The sequence below is a fragment of the Nomascus leucogenys genome, chromosome 23 (assembly GCF_006542625.1).
Source record: "Nomascus leucogenys isolate Asia chromosome 23, Asia_NLE_v1, whole genome shotgun sequence".
Classification (NCBI taxonomy): domain Eukaryota; kingdom Metazoa; phylum Chordata; class Mammalia; order Primates; family Hylobatidae; genus Nomascus; species Nomascus leucogenys.
In genome coordinates this window covers 19,371,536-19,390,346 of record NC_044403.1, presented here as the reverse complement: position 1 = coordinate 19,390,346, position 18,811 = coordinate 19,371,536, and the positions used below count along the sequence as shown (strand labels likewise).

General features: G+C 35.4%; 1 protein-coding gene across 3 annotated transcripts in view; it reads left to right on the top strand.

Moving 5' to 3' along the window:
* The window catches only part of ATF7IP (activating transcription factor 7 interacting protein), a 138,900-nt gene that overhangs the window by 43,374 nt on the left and 76,715 nt on the right, over positions 1 to 18,811 (top strand). For 2 of the 3 annotated variants that reach the window (XM_030805016.1, XM_030805017.1), the window contains exon 2: positions 14,978 to 16,542. In XM_030805016.1, coding sequence (XP_030660876.1) covers positions 14,985 to 16,542 — 1,558 coding nt within the window. In that variant the 5' untranslated portion in view covers positions 14,978 to 14,984. Of the gene's footprint in view, positions 1 to 12,546; positions 12,565 to 14,977; positions 16,543 to 18,811 lie in introns of those variants that run through there. The other variant, XM_030805018.1, reaches the window with a different exon arrangement.

Below are 18,811 nucleotides of genomic sequence, written 5' to 3'. Positions count from 1 at the left end.
TGCTTTCTAAAAGAATAGTTTTTTTCATGTAGGAATTATTTTAGATGTCAGTTATGTGTATATAGCGCATCATTCTTTTAGCCAATACTTAATTGTATTCTATGTTCTCAACACTACGTAGTTCACTAATATACTAGAATACTTCATTTTTTTGTTCTTTTGTAAAATGATCTCAGAAGCACATCATCATGATATCAGCATATTTAAGATGTTTTCTAATATCAAAGCTTTGGACACTTAAAATGTATTAATTTTTCCTGGGATTTGACAGAGATTAAAATTTGAAAGAAGTAGTAATTTTATACTACTCGATAAAAAATGTCAAAGTGTTCCATTAAACAATACATAAATGTAGTATTAGAGTCCATTTATAATAAAAATTTCTAAAAGGATACCTTCAGAGCATTGGCAAGTACAGAGAATGGTGGCAGAACACGCCATATGAATAAAAACAATATTGATAAAGTGTGACAAAGCCATATGTAATAACATCAGAAAGTTCAAGAAGTATACCTCATTTAAAAACTTTATCATCATTAATTACATATAAGGCCTTTTGTTATAGTACCATTTTATAATAAAAGAATGTTTCTGTTTCACTTAAGACTTTCTAGTCTTTCTGGTAAAAGATAGTTAATTGAATTTTCCATGTGCAGAAGACTTTATTAATATTTGCTCCTGGAGGGGTCACCTGTGTCATGCTTAGTACTGCTTTGTCTTTTGTTTTTTGTTTTTAAATATCTTGTGTGGGTATTTTATGCCCATTACTGCAATCGTGCGAGATGAGCATACTGTAGAATTATGTACCATTTAGGACAGGGAAAAAGAGTAATGAGCTGATCCAAGATGAGGACATAAGAGAACAAGGCTGTTGCCATTTTACACATACTGCCTTTCACCACCAGTATAATCACAGATACACTTGTTGGCTTAAAAATGTGAACGCTCTAGAGTATAAACCAACACTCAATTCTCTTGGTATAGTTGTTCTGTCCATGTTGGAAGTGTGACCCAGTAAAGGGGTTTAGGTTAAAAATAAATGAAAAACACTCAACTGAAGTTCTGCTATTTTTTTAAAATATCTAGTTTATCGAGATACAATTCACATGTCATACAATTCACCTGTTTAAGTGTATAATTCAGTGGTTTTCAGCATATTCACAGAGTCGTGTAATCACCACAATCAATGTTTCAACATTTTTATTACCCTATAAAGAAATCCTGCACCTTTTAGCAGCCAACCCTTATTTCCTCCCAAGCCCTCCAACCCTAGGCAATTGGTAAGCCACTTTCTGTCTGTATAGATTTGCCTATTCTGGACGTTTCATATACAGTAGTCCCCCCTTCTCCACAGTTTTGTTTTCTGTGGTTTTAGCTCTCTGTAGTCAACTGTGGGTAATATTAAGTGGAAGAATTTCAGAAATAAATAATTCATAAGTTTTAAATTTGGCACTGTTCTAAGTAGTGTGATGAAATCTCGTGCCATTCTCTTCTGTCCTACCTAGGATATGAACCATCCCTTTGTCCAGTATGTCCAGCGTATCTACACTGTAGATGCTACCCACCCATTAGTCATTTAGGAGATGTCTGGGTTATTAGATCTGTGCTGGTATCACAATGTTTGTCTTAAAGTCACCCTTAATTTACTTAATAACAGCTGCAACGTGCAAGAGTAGGGATGCTGGCAATTTGGATATGCCAAAGACAAGCTGTAAAGTGCTTCCTTTAAGTGAAAAGGTAAAGTTGACTTAATAAAGGAAAGAAAAAGAGTCATATGCTGAGGTTGCTAAGATCTATAGTAAGAACTATCTTATACTTCTGTGAAACGAACAGTATATTGTTATAATTGTTCTATTTTATTGTCAATCCCTTACTGTTCTTAATTTATAAGTTAAATGTTAGTATGTATGTATAGGAAAAAACATAGTATATATAAGGTTCAGTACTATCCAGTTTCAGGCATTCACTGGGTGTTTGGGAATGTATCTTCTGTGGATAAGGGGGGAATACCGTAAATGGAATCATTCAGTATGTGGTCTTTTCTGACTGGCTTCTCTCACTCAGCATGTTTTCAAAGTTTATGCATGTAGTAGCAGGTACAGTACTTCATTCCCTTTATGGCTGAATGATATTCTATTGTATGGATATACCACATTTTATTTATCCATTCATTAGTCACAGGGCATTTAGGTTGTTTCCAGTTTTGGGCCATTATGCGTAGTGCTTCTATAAAGCATTTGTGTACAAGTTTTTGTGTGGACGTATGTTTTCATTTCTCTTGGGTATATACCTAGGAATGGAATTGCTGGATCGTATGGCAACTCTGTATTTCACATATTGTGGAACTGCCTGTTTTCCAAAGCAGCTGCACCTTTTTGCAATCCCACCAGCATTGTATGAAGGTTCCAATTTATCCATATCCTTGCCAATACTTGTTATTCTTGTTGATTATAGCTGTCCTGGTGTGTGTGAGATGTTATCTTGTTGTGGTTTTGACTTGCATTTCGCTGATGACTGATGACGTTTACTGCCTGTGAACTATTGGCTTATAAAAGCCATAGCATTAGGAGAAAAACCTAATGTAGGTGATGGGTTGATGGGTGCAGCAAACCACCATGGCATGTGTATACCTATGTAACAAAACTGCACGTTCTGTACATGTACCTCAGAACTTAAAGTATAATAATAATTAAAAAAAAAACAGAAAAAGAAAAAAAAAAGCTTTTTGTGGAAATGCCTTTAAGTCCTTTGCTCATTTTAAAATGGAGTTATTTGGTGTTTTATTATTGAATTGTAACAGTTTTTATATACTCAAGATACAAGTCTCGTATTGGGTATATGGTTTGCAAGTATTTTCGTCCATTGTGTGAATTGTGTTTTCACTTTCTTAGTGGTTTCCTTTGCAGCACGAACCGTTGTAATTTTGATGAAGTTCAGTTAAACTGTTTTTTTTTTTTTCCTTCTTCTTTTGTTGCTTCTTCTCTTTGGATCCTATCTAAGAAACCATTGCCTGTTCCAAATTTATGAAGATTTATGTCTGTGTTTCCTTTTAAGATTTAGTTATAGCTCTTAAATTTAGGTCTTTCATTTATAGGAGTTAATTTTTATATAAGGCAAGAAATAGGAGTCCAACTTCATTCTTTTGCATGTGGCTATCCAGTTTTTCCAACACTCTTTGTTTAAAATACTATTCTTCCCCCATTGAATGGTCTTGTAACTCTTTTCTGAGACAATTTACTGTAAAATTGAGGGTTTATTTCCATTCCAAAATATATCCTAAGGATACACCTGTCATTTTACTAGTAGTGTCACACTGTCTAGGTTACTGTAGCTTTGTAATAACTTTTGAAAATGCAAAGTATGAGTTCTCCAAGTTTGTTTTTCTTCTTCAAGATTGTTTTGGTTGTTCTGGGACCCTTACATTTTCATATTAATTTTAGGATCAGCTTATCAGCGTCTGCAAAGAAAATAGCTAGGATTTTGATAGAGATTGTTTTGAACCTGTAGCTTAATTTGAAGAGTGTTGACATCTTAAGGATTCGGGTCTTTTGATTCACGAGTATGGAACGTCTTTTATTTATTTATGTCTTTAATTTATTCAATAGTATTTTATAGTTTTCGGAATATTAAGTTTTGTACTTCTTTGGCAAAATTAATTTTTGATATTACTCTAAATGAGATTGTTTTATTTTTGGATCATTTGTTTCAAGGGTAGAGAAATGCAATAGATTTTTATATGTTAATCTTATTATAGTGAACTTTGTTGAACTCTTATTCTAATAAATTTTTAGTTGATTTCTTACTATTTTCTGTATACAAGATTTTATTATCTGTAAATAAAAATAGTTCTTTCTTTTTTTTTCAAGTTGTATGACTTTTGGCTGGGTGTGGTGGCTCATGCCTGTAATCTCAGCACTTTGGGTGGCCGAGGCAGGTGGATCACCTGAGCTTGGCAGTTTGAGACCAGCCTGGCCAACATGGTGAAACCCCATCCCTACTAAAAATACAAAAATTAGCCAGGCTTGGTGGTTCACGCCTGTAATTCTAGCTACTAAGGAGGCTGAGGCCTGAGAATCACTTGAACCCGGGAGGTGGAGGCTACAGTGATCTGAGATTGTGCCAGTGCACCCCAGCCTGGGTGACAGAGACCATGTCTCAAAAAACAAACAAACAAAAAGTTGTTTAACTTTTATTTCATTTTCTTGCCTAATTCTCCTGGCTAGAACTTCTAGTTCAATGCTGACTAGAAATGGTGAGGGCAGATATCTTTTCTTGTTCTGATCTTAGGGTGAAAGATTTCAGTCTTTGACCATTAAGTATGACAGCTGTGGGTTTTTCCTTGGTGCCCTTTATCAGGTTGAGGAAATCCTCTTCTATTCTTAGTTGGTTGAGTGAATTCTGCTCTTAATTGCTATGTTAAATTAAAGATGAGATAATTTAATACTTAGAAAGCTGCCGGTAATACTCTTGTAGCTAATATGTGAAGCAGTCAGCAGGCTGGTGAAATTGGGGAGAGAGTCTACTCAGGTCTCATTTACTGAGTAGATAGGTTTTACCAGTGATCTTAAATGGCATCTCCATTTTCAAAGAGATAAAGAAGACAATTGCTGAACATTCTATTAAAATGGTACCAAAACTTAAATGATGAAATGCATAAGATGGGTTCCTGTGCTGAAGAAAACAACTTGGTACTGAATTGGGTGTCTGCTTTACCTTACCAAGTTAAAATTACTATCTGTGTGATTATTGATAGTAGTATAATTATTGATTTATTAATTCCCATGATATGTAAAGTTGAAATTATATAAATTATCACATAAACTAATGAGAAAAGGATATGTTTTGTTATAGTGTCTGACATATATTGTTCCTCGATAAGCATCAGTTTCTTTTTCTCCTTTCAAGGTGTGTAATAAAAGGAGTTTTTTTCAAGGTGTTAATAAAAGGCAGAATTTATAAGGCATGGTTGGGAATAATAAACATCAAATTCAAGATTATGCTTATCTTTGCATTTAGGAGTCAAGGATGGAGAAGGAGGAGTAAGCTGTTGTGTTGTACAGGGCACTTTATTTTTCTTTCATAATGAAAAATTGTATGTGTCAGTATAGCTAAAACTTGAGCTAGAATGGAACTTAGCAAGCATCTACCCTAACCTCTTCAGTTTTACAGTTGAGGAAACTGAACTCCAGAGAGTTAAATTGATTTATTCTATGGTGGTTGTATACTAATGTTAGAACATGGAATAGAACCTAGTTTTGTTAGTTCAGAAGTCTTTTTGTTATGCCAAGCTTTTTAGAATATGTGTATTTTAAAGTGTGATAGTTTGCATGATATTTTATAATTATACTTCTTTACAGCAAGAGGATTATATGTCCTTACCTTTTGCCATGTGACATGAGGTGTTTCCCCTTGGGAGATTTTTACTTCCCATGCCCTTAATGACTAATTTGGTTTTAGCCAATGGAATGTGAATGAAAGTAATGTACACCATGTCTAAGCAAAAGCTTTAAAATAAGCCTGTCCTGCCCAGGGCCCACAGGCTGCATACAACCCAGGGCTGTTTTGAATGTAGCCCAACACAAATTCGTAAACTTTCTTAAAACATTATGAAATCTTTTTTTTCAGCTCATCTGCTATCGTTAGTATATTTTATGTGTGACTCAAGACAATTCTTTCATTGTGGCCCAGAGAAGCCAAAAGTTTGGACACCCCTGCTAAAAGCTATTGTATACTGTATATCTCTGTCATCTTGGTCTTTTACCTCTGCCACAAGGCCTAGATGGGGTGAGGGGCGCTGTTCCTTCAGCCTGGTGTCCTAGAATGAAAAAGTATACAGTTATTGGCCAGTGAAATTTTATTGTTGTTGTTGCTGCATTATCATCTAGTAAAAGGTGACTAACACAGAAAGTTAGCTGTCTAGCTTTTCTCTTTAGGTTGGGTTAATAAGAAAAGTAAGAGTTATTTCCTGGCATTTGAAGGATTTACATCTTTCAGCTCCTCATACCTCATTCTGGGTGTTTTACTTCACCCAAACAAAATGTGAAAAATATGTTTGGACAAATGATTTCTACTGCTGGTTATTTATTTATTTTTTTAATGAGACCTGGTCTTGCTGTGTTGCCCAGGTTGGTCTCTACCCTTTAGGCCCAAGCAGTCCACTGCCTCAGCCTCCCAGGTAGCTGAGATTACAAGTATGTGCCACTGCTCTCAGCTCTGGACAAATGATTTCTTAAATTCCTGTGGAGATAAATACAAGACCTTCTATAACTTCACTCCTTATCTGCATAGGGATAGTAGAGTTTGGCAAGCTAGTGAGTAGGGCCTTGATGGAAAATTGGCCAATTTTCTAAGGGGGTGTAATTTGCTCTATGTATTCTAAAATGGCATTTGTTGGATCAGGTCATTTAATTTTATTTTGCCCATGTAACACAATGATCCCAAAAATTGACTTGGAGAAGTAATTTTAAGGTATCTTATGTTTTTATCATGTGGACCATTCCAAAATTTCTGAAAACATAGCATTGAATGCAACAAGAAATTAGATTGTAGTGACAATTCTGGCTTTGATGTAACCAAAATTTTAAGGACATGATTTACTCCTGCCTTGTCTAGGGAATTGTTGGTAACCTTGTCTAGGGAATTGTTGGTAAAGCAAACTCCCTATTTCCTTTGTGGTTGGTTATTTTTTACAATTTAGTTTGGGGATATTGCATTCCACATTTTGGTTGGTGACAGGCAGAGGGGTTAATTTGTGAAAGTGTCAAATGTTATGATCACTCGATAACTTACTCAACTGAGTTTATGAGTATTTGACAAACGGATTTCACCACTTACTGTTTTTTTTTTTTTTTAAGATGGCAGGATAGCTAGTGACAGTTATTTTATACCAGTTGAGAGAACCGTAGCTAACAATGCAACAGTGTAACATCTGTTTACATAGCCTTTATGTTATACTGGGTATTATAAGTAATTTAAAGATGATTTAAAGTATACAACAATATGTGCATAGGTTATATGCAAATACTACACTACTTTATATAAGGGACTTGAACATTGTCAGATTTTGTTATCTGTAGGGAGTCCTGAGATCCGTCTCCCACAAATACTGATGGACATGGTATTTAAAATAAAAATTTCAAAATCTTTATACTAAATTTGAGCAGATAAGTATCAAAGTGAGTGAACAGATTCACTAGTCTATTTAATGGACAGTAAGCAGTAAAGCAGATTATTAGCATCTGTTGTGCAACCCACTATTCTTTATCATTTTATTTTTAAGAGTATTGCAAATTCTCAAGCAAAATTTAGAAGTATAAAATAAAATCATAACAGTTTTCAACTGAGAATGGGATTCTTAAAGAATCTAATAGCAGAGTTTCATTTCTAAAGAGGTTAGAAATTATCAGCATAAAGTGATTATTTAATATTTAATTCAGGCATTTAATGAAAATAAACTTGAATTAAAATTATTTTCAGTAGAAAAATGAATGAAATTTTCATTCAGAAAAATGTTGTACTGTCAGGCAACAGCATGAATATAATTGGAATGCCTTTGTCAAAGATAGAAATGCCATGTCCACTTAAAAGGTTTTGCTTGATGCTTTCTAAGCTTTTGCTTTAGTTTTATTTTAAAGTATACTTCATCAGATATTCATTACTTTGAATTAATACAGCATTTGTTTTGTCTATGTGTTGTATATGCTTTTTGACCCAACAATCGTGGTACTTAGTTAAGTCTGTTCTTGGAAAGCAGTACAGACCCTAGTTTATTTAATCAAAGAAACTCTACCATAGACCTGGTTTTCGAACAGAGCATCTAGAGTTATATTCCTAATGTTTCCATTTCATTGTTCACCTTGATTTTCACATCCTTTGCATTCTTAATAGAGCACTTGCCCTCATCTGCTTCCCTTGTTGCTGGGCAAGGTTTGTGACACTGATGTCTGATTGGTTTTAGATTGTTTCGGCTTTGAGCCAATCAGACAGTGAATTTCAGTTCTCTCACAGGACTGAAACATTGAAGCAGCTGTTGATATATTTTTCCTGTGGGGAGATTATATAAACTAAGAGTATGGCTGCAGCAAGCTCCCTCTTGGGTATGTTTGAAAAATTACAAGGTTCTTCTGTAAGGAAGGGGGGAAATGAGGTTTATTTTTAAAACTTGGTTATTAAGAACACCTAATAAGTAGTGAATTTGAGAAAAAAAATTCTGATAAATTTTCCATTTTTATTTTATAATCCTATGTTTAAAGAACTATGGAATGGTGTAATATAATAAAAATGTCTTTAATTTTCATGAGTATTTACTTTAATCCACACATTTGTTTTATAATAAAGCTTTGAAAGGACATCTCATATGACCTTTTGTAACTTGCTGCGAAAGGCAGTTAAGGAGAAAAGGATGTAGTAATTGTACTTATACCACTTAATATAGGTTGTCCAGAATCAGACATTTAGATTTCATTAGATGAATTAAACTAAGTCAGTTCAGTGCAGTAGACAGCACAACACTTCATAATACTATCCCTAGTAATCCTTTGGGTCCAGAATACTATTAATTTTTGGAATCGGAAATCTGTAACAATAGTGGTAGATGGGTATGAAAATTTTTTTTTTTACTTGTCTGGATTTAAGGTTTTGCTGGATTTATATATATTATATATATGGTCTATGGAATTTTAAAAAAGAAATTTACATTTGAATGTTGCATTGTATAGAAAAATATGTTCTTATGTATATTGTCCATATTTGACTTATTCCTCAGGTAGGAAATTAATTGATATTAATGTATATTTCTTGAAGTGTTTATGGATATTTATTAAAGCAAATAGCATAAAAGATGTAAATCTTATTCATTTATGTGTGTGGTATATTTAATGCATGTTACGTGGATTTTATGTAAACTGTTCTAGATTACTTATTTCAAACAAAGAACCACACTTAAGTATTGCAGATACAGCTTTTGTTTAACTATGTTTTTCTGACCTTATTGTCTGTCTCCTGTTGCTGGGCAAGAATCAGAATGCTGGCTGCTGATTGGTTGAGTTTGTGAGCAGCTCTTGAACAGCCATTTAAATTCTTGAGCTTTTTGAGCAGGCAGATTGTAGGCTAAGACATAACAGCTTCCCTTTGTTGTTTCATTGCTATGATCTCTTGCTAGAAAGAAGTGGGTGGAGGGGGATGAAGCAGAGAAGAGAGTAATGTTTTCATTTAAAGAAGAAGCTCGTTGGGCTTTCCTTAAAAATATTTTAAAAATAATTTACCAAAAATTTGAAAAAAAAATTTCCAAGTCAGAGAGACTTATTTGCAGGTAACATACCCTTCTCTGGTTATTTAAATATAAATTCCTGTAGAAAAAGGTTTTATTAGTGATATTATTTTCCCAGAGTTCTTGAATATACAGAGACTTAAAAAACATTATTTTGACTGTCTTCCTCATGAAAAAAATACTTTCAGGAGAAACTAGTTCATCATGTTTTGCAGTTACTTTTAGACATGGCAGACTTCTTCTGCCGTAAAGTACCAATGCTTTTTTCTGTGAAAATAAATTACAGTCATGTGAAAGCTTTCTGATTTGAGTTGCCACCTAAAATATTAACATTTATTTTATAGAATAGTTTTATGAATGGCATCTTAGTTCTAGATGACAGTACCAAAATGATCCTTGGAAGTGTTTTGCACTGGTATTACAGCCCTGGAAACTTGTTTGCAGGTAACACACCCTTCTCTAATGTGTATCTTTCTCAAATATGCTTTGCTAATGCAAAATACATTTCTAAAAGCAGACTGCTGATTGGTTTGTAGAGATATGGCTGAACTAGTTTGAACTAATTGTTCGTGTTACTTCCTTATTGCTTTGTCTGTTTTTTATTATATTTAGAACCCATAAGATCTGGTAAATGGCTGTAGTGTGCTCCCTTGTGGGTATGGATGGTAGTTATTCTATAATTCTTTTTAGAGTGCTTTATTATTACTGAAGTTCATGACAATTTTATTGATAAAACCAACTTTTCTTAACTTATATATTTTTATTAAATATTATTTGGTGGTGGCAATTTAATATTAACTGTGAGGTGAGGTTTACATGTTGGATTTTCCAATTTATATATAAAATACCAAAGAGGAATTTGTCTCAGACTCTTTAGTTTATTCCTAAAAACATTATTCTGAATATTTAGTTTATTCCTAAAAACGTTATCCTGAGTATATAGATGGTGATGGTTATAACATTTATTGAGTTCTTACTACATTCCAAGTGCTTAATGTATAGAATCTCATTTAGTTCTCATGGCAACCTTTGTGACAGGTGTTGGTATTAGTCCCTTTTTAAGGTAGCCAAAACTAGGAAATTGATGTTAGGTAATTTGCCCAGTCTCACATAGTAGGTTTTCTGGGAGAGTTGGAATTCAAATCTATTAATCTGTCTACAGTCTACAGAGTTCATGTTCTTAATTGGGTTATTAAAAGTTACGAATTTTTTTAAAGGAATGCTTACTTTTAATGTAAGAGTTCATGTTCTTAATTGGGTTATTGAAAGTTGTGAATTTTTTAAAAGGAATACTTACTTTTAATGCAATTGGTAATAACTACCAGCTATCCATATAATATCTGAGAAATGGTGGATATTATGAGGCTAAAGTTCAAAAGAATGGCCTTTCAGTATTTTGAAATACTTAAAGGGTAACTATACTACTTATATTATACATTTAATTATTTTGTAGTTTTGGAATTAGTAAGGAAATGTGACAGCAAAATACAGTGCATTGTATCTTATCTTTTTGCAGAAAATTTTGCAGTTAGCAAAACTTTGTAATGATGGGAAGGGAAAAACCTTGAAGGTGTGAAATTTTAGTCTGTAATTAAAAACCCTTAACATAGTGTCTATTATAATTTTGTATTAAAGTTTCTGTTTAAATGAAGAGTAATTTTTCTAAATAGTTTATTTAGTTATATAATTTAAATAAAATGGCTAGAATAAGAAATATGTTCTAAGTAATTGGCTTAAAGTGAGAGAATGAATACAGAATGTATCACAGTCTGGAAATTCTCTGACAAAGTGGTAGAATCTCAAGCTGAATTGGCCTCCAGCAAATAGGCTAGGCTTATTATTTTATGCCCTTCAGCCAAAGACCAGCAGGAACACCTTTGTAATTGAACAAGTTAGGTTTACTATTTGTTGCAGGGAGGAAATAATATTCACTATGGGGAAACTGTAAGGCACACCAATCAGTAAGAGGATGTTAGAAAAAACCTAGTATAGGATTTGAGTATAGTATAGGTTGGGTTATTTTGGGGAGAGATTAAGGAAGTAGATCCTTATCGTGGATTGGGTGACATCAGAAAGTGGGGGCACTTCTATACTTGGGTATCTCAATAAATTTTATCTATATAGGGAGGGCAGACTATTACAAGATAAAGCTGTAATTGATAAAGAAGTTGGCTGCGTGTGGTGGCTCACACCTGTAATCCCAGCACTTTGGGAGGCCGAGGCAGGTGGATCATGAGGTCAGAAGATCAAGACCATCTTGGCTAACATGGTAAAACCTCATCTCTACAAAAAATTAGCTGGGCGTGGTGGAGAGCGCCTGTGGTCCCAGCTACTCGGAAGGCTGAGGTAGGAGAATGGCGCGAACCCAGGAGGCGGAGCTTGCAGTGAGCCGAGATCACGCCACTGCACTCCAGTCTGGGCGACGGAGTGAGACTCCATCTCAAAAAAAAAAAAAAAAAAAAAAAAAAAGATAAGGAAGTAGCCATCACTCATTTAGTGAGGGGGGATGTTTGGTGGGTTGCACAGTGACCTTGTCTGACTTGAATGTTCTCTGAGTTGGTTTTATGTCCAACCAGAGAACAGCATGGCTTAACTGTAAGCATCAGATCCATTAACAACATTGAGCCCTAACTGTGAGTATCAGTTAAGTTTCCAGGCATCAGGGGCTGCTTTTCTTTCTTTCTCAGGCCAAAGCAATATTCTACCATATCATTCCTACTGGTGATGGTAATGGTAAGTGACTATCCAATGTGAAAACAGTATTCCTGCCTCCTGTACATCTTAGTCCTTAAAGAAATTTTGTTTTATTCTACTATTGATTGATGACGTTGTTTTTCTTCAGAACTACATCCTTGTGCTCTTTTGTTTGCCTTTATTGCACTGGCCAGATGTTAACGTGGAAATGGTTACAGGAAACATCCTTGTTTTCTTCTGATCGTATTTCAATGTCAGACATGATATCTCTGGTTTTCTTGGTAGATAACCTTTATCAGATTTGAGTAAGTTTCCTTGTATTCTTAGTTTCTGGCGAGTTGTAATTATGCATCAGTCTTGAATTTTGTCAAATGAATATTCTGTATTTGTTGAGGTAATCCTTTGTTCATTTTGTCCCTCTGTTCTGTTTATGTGATGAATTAAATAGCGTGATTTGTTTTGTGGTTTTCTTTTTTGCTTAACAGAAGTTTATTGTCTCAGAGTTCGGAGTCAACACATTTGAAATCACGATGTTGTCATTGCCATTCTCCCTCTGAAGGTGCTGAGGAAGGATCTGTTCCAGGCCTCTCTCCTAGCTTCTGGTAGTTGCTTGGCTTGTGGTACCATAACTTCAATTGTCACATGGCATTCTCCCAGTGTGCATGTCTGTCTGTGTCCATATTTTCCCCTTTTTATAAGGACACCAATTGTATTGGATTAGGGCTCACTTTAGTACCTTTATATTACCTTGATTACCACTGTAAAGGCCCTATCCAAATAAGGTCACATTCTGAGGTACTGGGGCTTAAGACTAATATCTTTCTGGGGATGTGGGGTGTGGGATGCTGCACAATTCAGTCAGTAACAACCTGGTACCAGACATTCAGTTTAGGCAAAACTCATAATTGTACACTCTGCTGGGCATGAAATAAAGTCAGAGTGCATCATGGCTTGTTCATGGTCAACACTGCTTGATTTTTGAATGTGAAATCAGCCTTGTATTTTTCTAAGTGAGCTTCACTTGGTCAGAATTCATTACCTTTTTAAGAAACCTACTTCTAAATAACTCATAGATGAAAGAAGAAATCATGATGGAAATTAGAAAATATTTTAACAGAATAATGTAAATGACACATTAAAGTGTGAGATGCAACTAAAGCAGCTCTTAGAGGGAAATTTATAGCTTTATATGCACACATTACAAAAGAAGAAAGATTGAAAATAACACTTAAGCTTGAATCTCAAGGAAAAGGTTGACATGTTAAGCTCTTTCCAAGAAAAAGTAAGTGAAAAGATAATAAATATTAGAGTAAATAATTAAAACAAGAAAGCAGATATAAAACTAAGAAATATCAGCCAAGTAAATGTTCATACTTTAATAAGTGAATAGAATTGATAAAACTCTAGCACAACTTACCAAAAAAAGAGAAGAATACACACACACACACACACACACACACAACCTTTGTATTTATTTTTAAATTTTTTTGTAGTGGCATTACTGAGAGAAAACCACATATCTACTATTCACCCACTTAAAGTACAATTCAGTGATTTTTAGTATATTCACAGAGCTGTATAATCATCACCATAATCAATGTTAGAACATTTTCATAACCCCGTAAAGAAATCCTGTACCCTTTAGCAGCCACTCCTCATTTTCTCCAGAATCTTCCAACCCTAAGTAGTCACTCATTTACTTTCTGTCTCTAGATTTGCCGACTCTGGACATTTCATATAAATTGAATCATTCAGTATGTGGCCTTTTGTGACTGGCTTCTCTCACTCAGCATATTTTTAAGGTTTATGCATGTAGTAGCATGTTCAGTACTTCATTCCCCTTTGTGATTGAATGATATTCTGTTGTAGGGGTATGGCACATTTTATTTATCCATTCATCAGTCATGGAACATTTAGGTTGCTTCTAGTTTTGTGCCATTATGAGTAGTGCCTCTATAGAGCATTTGTATACAAGTTTTTGTGTGGACATGTTTTCATTTCTCTTGGGAAATGAATGGAATGGAATTGCTGGGTCATATGACAACTCTGTATTTCACATATCGTGGAATTGCCTGTTTTCCAAAGTAGCTGCACCTATTTGCAATCCCACTATCATTGTATGAAAGTTCCAGTTTTTTCACATCCTTGCCAACACTCATTATTCTCGATGATTGTAGCCGTCCTGTTGTGTAGGCAGTGTTATTTCATTGTGGATTTGACTTGCGTTTCACTGATGTCTAATGATGTTTATTGCTTATGGACTTTTGGCTTAGGGGTCTCTTTCTGGAAATGTCTGTTCAAGTCCTTTGACCATTTTTAAGTTGGGTTATTTGATTTATTATTGAATTATAGCACTTCTTAGATATTCTAGATATAAAAGTCTGTATTCTATATAAATATATATTCTGTATTCTAGATATGAAAGTCTAGATTCGAGATAAAAGTCTTATCAGGCATATGATTTGCAAATATTTTCTCCCATTGTTGTGAATTTTCTTTCTTGATGGTAATCTTGTTAATATGTTTATAGTTCTGCCAATCTAAGTATGCTTGGTTGCAAATGTAATCTTTCCTTACATGTTTCTTAATTCTTCCTCCTTTTTCCTTTATCTCTATACCTGTTATTTCCCTACTGTTTTTGTTCTTACACTTTTATTTTTCTTTCTCATTTTCTTCAGGTACTTTTTTTTTTTTTTTAACTTTATCTACCTTTTTTTTGCTTATACATCACCATACTCTGTGAATTCCATATTGAAAAAAAAAAAAACTTGTCCCTTTTTCCCCTAATACTTCCTAGTTGATTTTCTAGTAGACTATGGCCATTTTTGATTTTGTATTACACAGATGCAGTAAATATGAAAATTAGTATACAACAAGCAGTAGGGTTTCTATGTCTTTATTTAAACATTACGTGAAGTGTGCTGCTTGCATTCTTCTAAGATCAATTTGTATTAAGTCTACAATTAGGTGGCTTCTGTTTCAGTTATTAAACCCTCTTTCTCTTTTTTCTTAAAGATTCAAAATGGACAGTTTAGAAGAACCTCAGAAAAAAGTCTTTAAGGCTCGAAAAACGATGAGAGTGAGTGATCGTCAGCAACTTGAAGCAGTGTACAAGGTCAAAGAAGAACTGTTGAAAACTGATGTCAAGCTGTTAAATGGCAACCATGAAAATGGAGATTTGGACCCAACCTCACCTTTGGAAAATATGGATTACATTAAAGACAAGGAAGAGGTGAATGGCATTGAAGAGATTTGTTTTGATCCTGAAGAAAGTAAAGCAGAATGGAAAGAAACAGCCTGTATCCTAAGTGTTAATGTAAAAAACAAGCAGGATGATGATTTAAATTGTGAACCTTTGTCTCCCCATAATATAACTCCAGAACCAGACTCTAAACTGACTGCTGAACCAGTTTCTGGTGATCCAGCCCCTGGTGATCTGGATGCTGGAGATCCAGCCTCCGGAGTACTGGCCTCTGGTGATTCCACCTCTGGTGACCCCACCTCTAGCGAGCCCTCCTCTAGTGATGCTGCCTCTGGTGATGCAACCTCTGGTGATGCCCCTTCTGGTGATGTGCCCCCTGGTGATGCCACCTCTGGTGATGCCACTGCTGATGATCTCTCCTCTGGTGATCCCACCTCTAGTGATCCTATCCCAGGTGAACCGGTCCCTGTTGAACCCATTTCTGGTGATTGTGCCACTGATGATATAGCCTCTAGTGAAATAACTTCTGTTGATCTGGCTTCTGGAGCACCAGCTTCTACTGATCCAGCCTCTGATGATCTGGCCTCTGGTGATCTATCCGCTAGTGAACTGGCCTCTGATGATCTGGCCACGGGTGAACTGGCCTCTGATGAGCTGACTTCTGAATCAACCTTTGATCGTACCTTTGAACCAAATTCTGTACCAGTTTGTGAACCAGTTCCTGAAATTGACAATATAGAACCAAGTAGCAATAAAGATGATGATTTTCTTGAAAAAAATGGGGCTGGTGAAAAATTAGAGCAAATTCAGAGTAAAGACTCATTGGATGAGAAAAATAAAGCTGATAATAATACTGATGCTAATGAAGAAACTCTAGAAACAGATGATAACACTATTTGTTCAGATCGACCTCCTGAAAATGAAAAGAAGGTAGAGGAAGATATTATCACAGAGCTTGCTCTTGGCGAAGATGCTATATCTAGCAGTATGGAAATTGACCAAGGTGAAAAGAATGAAGATGAAACTTCTGCAGATCTTGTAGAAACCATTAATGAAAATGTTATTGAAGATGACAAAAGTGAGAATATCTTAGAAAATACAGACTCTATGGAGACAGATGAAATCATTCCTATTTTGGAAAAGCTTGCACCTTCTGAGGATGAACTTACTTGCTTTTCTAAAACATCTCTCCTTCCAATCGATGAGACAAATCCAGATTTGGAAGAGAAAATGGAAAGTTCTTTTGGTTCACCATCTAAACAAGAAAGTAGTGAGAGTTTGCCAAAAGAAGCCTTTCTGGTCCTCTCTGATGAAGAGGATATTTCAGGTGAAAAAGATGAGTCTGAAGTTATATCGCAAAATGAAACGTGCTCTCCAGGTTAGCATATAACTTAAATTTTAAAGATTTTTATTGACTTTGATGAACTGTTTAATAAAACATTATCATAATGTTTTAAATTTATTTTAGTGGCAGAGAAAGTTGAGAATAGTGATGACTCTATAGAAAGATGTCTTAACTTCATAGAATTCAGAATTAGTGTGTCTACTCTGTGAGTAGCATTGTGCTAAATACTAAGAAGGGAGATAAAACAAGTAGAAAATATGCCCTTACAGTCTGGAAATAGAGATGAAGTAGAGCACCGTAACACTGAGATAACAGTTTAAGTTAGTACATAATTGACTAGAGTTGTAGCAGTTCTTTCTTGCTATCACTTAGCGAACAAATAACTTAGAACTAAAAGCCTAATAGTTTAATCTATTTGCTTCAAGTGTAACAAATTATATTTTCAATTAATATTCCCAATGAAATCCTGTTCTTTAATATTCTTTGTCCAGGGAATGACAGCACCATTGTTGTAAGCGAGAAACCTTAAAGCTTGATTATCCATTTGATAAAGAAACCATTTGCTTCCTCAGCCCTTTTGATTCTACCCAATCTATTCTCTTCCTCATTTTCTGAATGAGCTCCCTATAACCCAATTCTCATATTTGATATTGTCCGTCTATGTCTTAGATCTCTGTTACTTTTAGGTTGATTTCAAACTCCTTATGTAAAAGGTACATTAACTTTATGATTTGTTCAGTACCTGTCTCTCCCATCTCTTTTATTTTATTTATTATTCCTAGAGAAAAAGGGAACGAGAAAAATTCTACCTTCTTTTATGGTCAAACTCAAAAACATTATTCCTATATGAAACTTTCTCAGCCTGAGGAAGACTGAGAAAAGAATGAATACCTTTCTGTTCCCATTATATCATGTTCTTTTAGATTTAGACATCTCTGAGAGAAGTGACCTTGCTAGCATAAAACACCATCTAATTTCTTCAAAGAAAAAAGATGGAGGCAGGTCTAAGAGACACAGAGACAATTTTTTTCCCCAATATATCATACCAGCTTTTGGAGTTGGAGATTTTTTTCTTATTAAAAAATGGCTTTTTTTTTTTTTTTTGGCCAGGTAAGGTGGCTCACACTTAGAATCCTATATAGGGAGGCTGAGGCAGGTGGATTGCTTGAGCTCAGGAGTTCGAGACCAGCCTGGGCAACATGGTGAGACCCCGTCTCTACAAAAATACAAAAATTAGCCAGGCGTGGTGGCACTTGTCTGTAGTCCAGGCTACTTGAGAGGCTGAGGTAGGGGGAATTGCTTGAACCTGGGTGGTCGAGGCTGAGATCGCGCCACTGTACCCCAGCCTGGGTGACAAAGTGAGACCCTGCCTCAAAAAAAAAAAAAAAATATGGCTTTTTATTTTCAAAGAGCATTCAACTAAACCTATATAAAGAGACAGGCCAGGCCCTTCTTGGTTCTAGAAATTTGAAGATAGTATTTGCCCTCGGGATACACACAAGAATTAAATCATAGGCCATTAAATACAAGGCTGTGAGTACAGTGATAATGTTAAATTGGTATTCTGGGAGTGCAGAGGAAGGTAACTTCATTAGAGCACCAGATGTATTAGGGATGTCTTGCCCCTTTTAATATCTGTATAACATAGAGGTTTTTTTTGTTTGCTTGTTTTTGTGTTATGAGACAGAGTCTTGCTCTGTTGCCCAGGCTGGAGTACAGTGGCATAATCATAGCTCACTTCAGCTTCCACTTTACTGGCTTAGGTGATCCTCCCGCCTAAGCCCCCTGAGTACCTGGGAATACAGGCATGTGCCACCACACTTGGCAAAATTTTAATTTTTTTGTAGAGACAGGGTCTTGCTATATTGGCTGTGCTGTAACATAGGGTTTTAATGAGTCTAATTCTTTTTTTTTTTTTTTTTGGAGGCGGAGTCTCACTCTGTCGCCCTGGCTGGAGTGCAGTGGCACGATCTTGGCTCACTGCAACCCCCGCCTCCCGGGTTCAAGCGATTCTCCTCCCGACTCTGCCTCCTGTGTAGCTGGGATTATAGGTGTGCCACACCACGCCTGGCTAATTTTTGTATTTTTAGTAGAGTCTGGGTTTCACCATGTTGGTCAGGCTGGTCTCAAACTTCTGACGTCATGATCCGCCCGCCTCGGCCTCCCAAAGTGCTGGGATTACAAGTGTGAGCCACCACGCCTGGCTGAGTCTAATTCCTTTTAATGGTAGCTCCATCCTACTTGCTCAGGCCAGAAACTTTGGAACCATTTTTATTTTTTCTTTCACACCCCGTAATCAGTC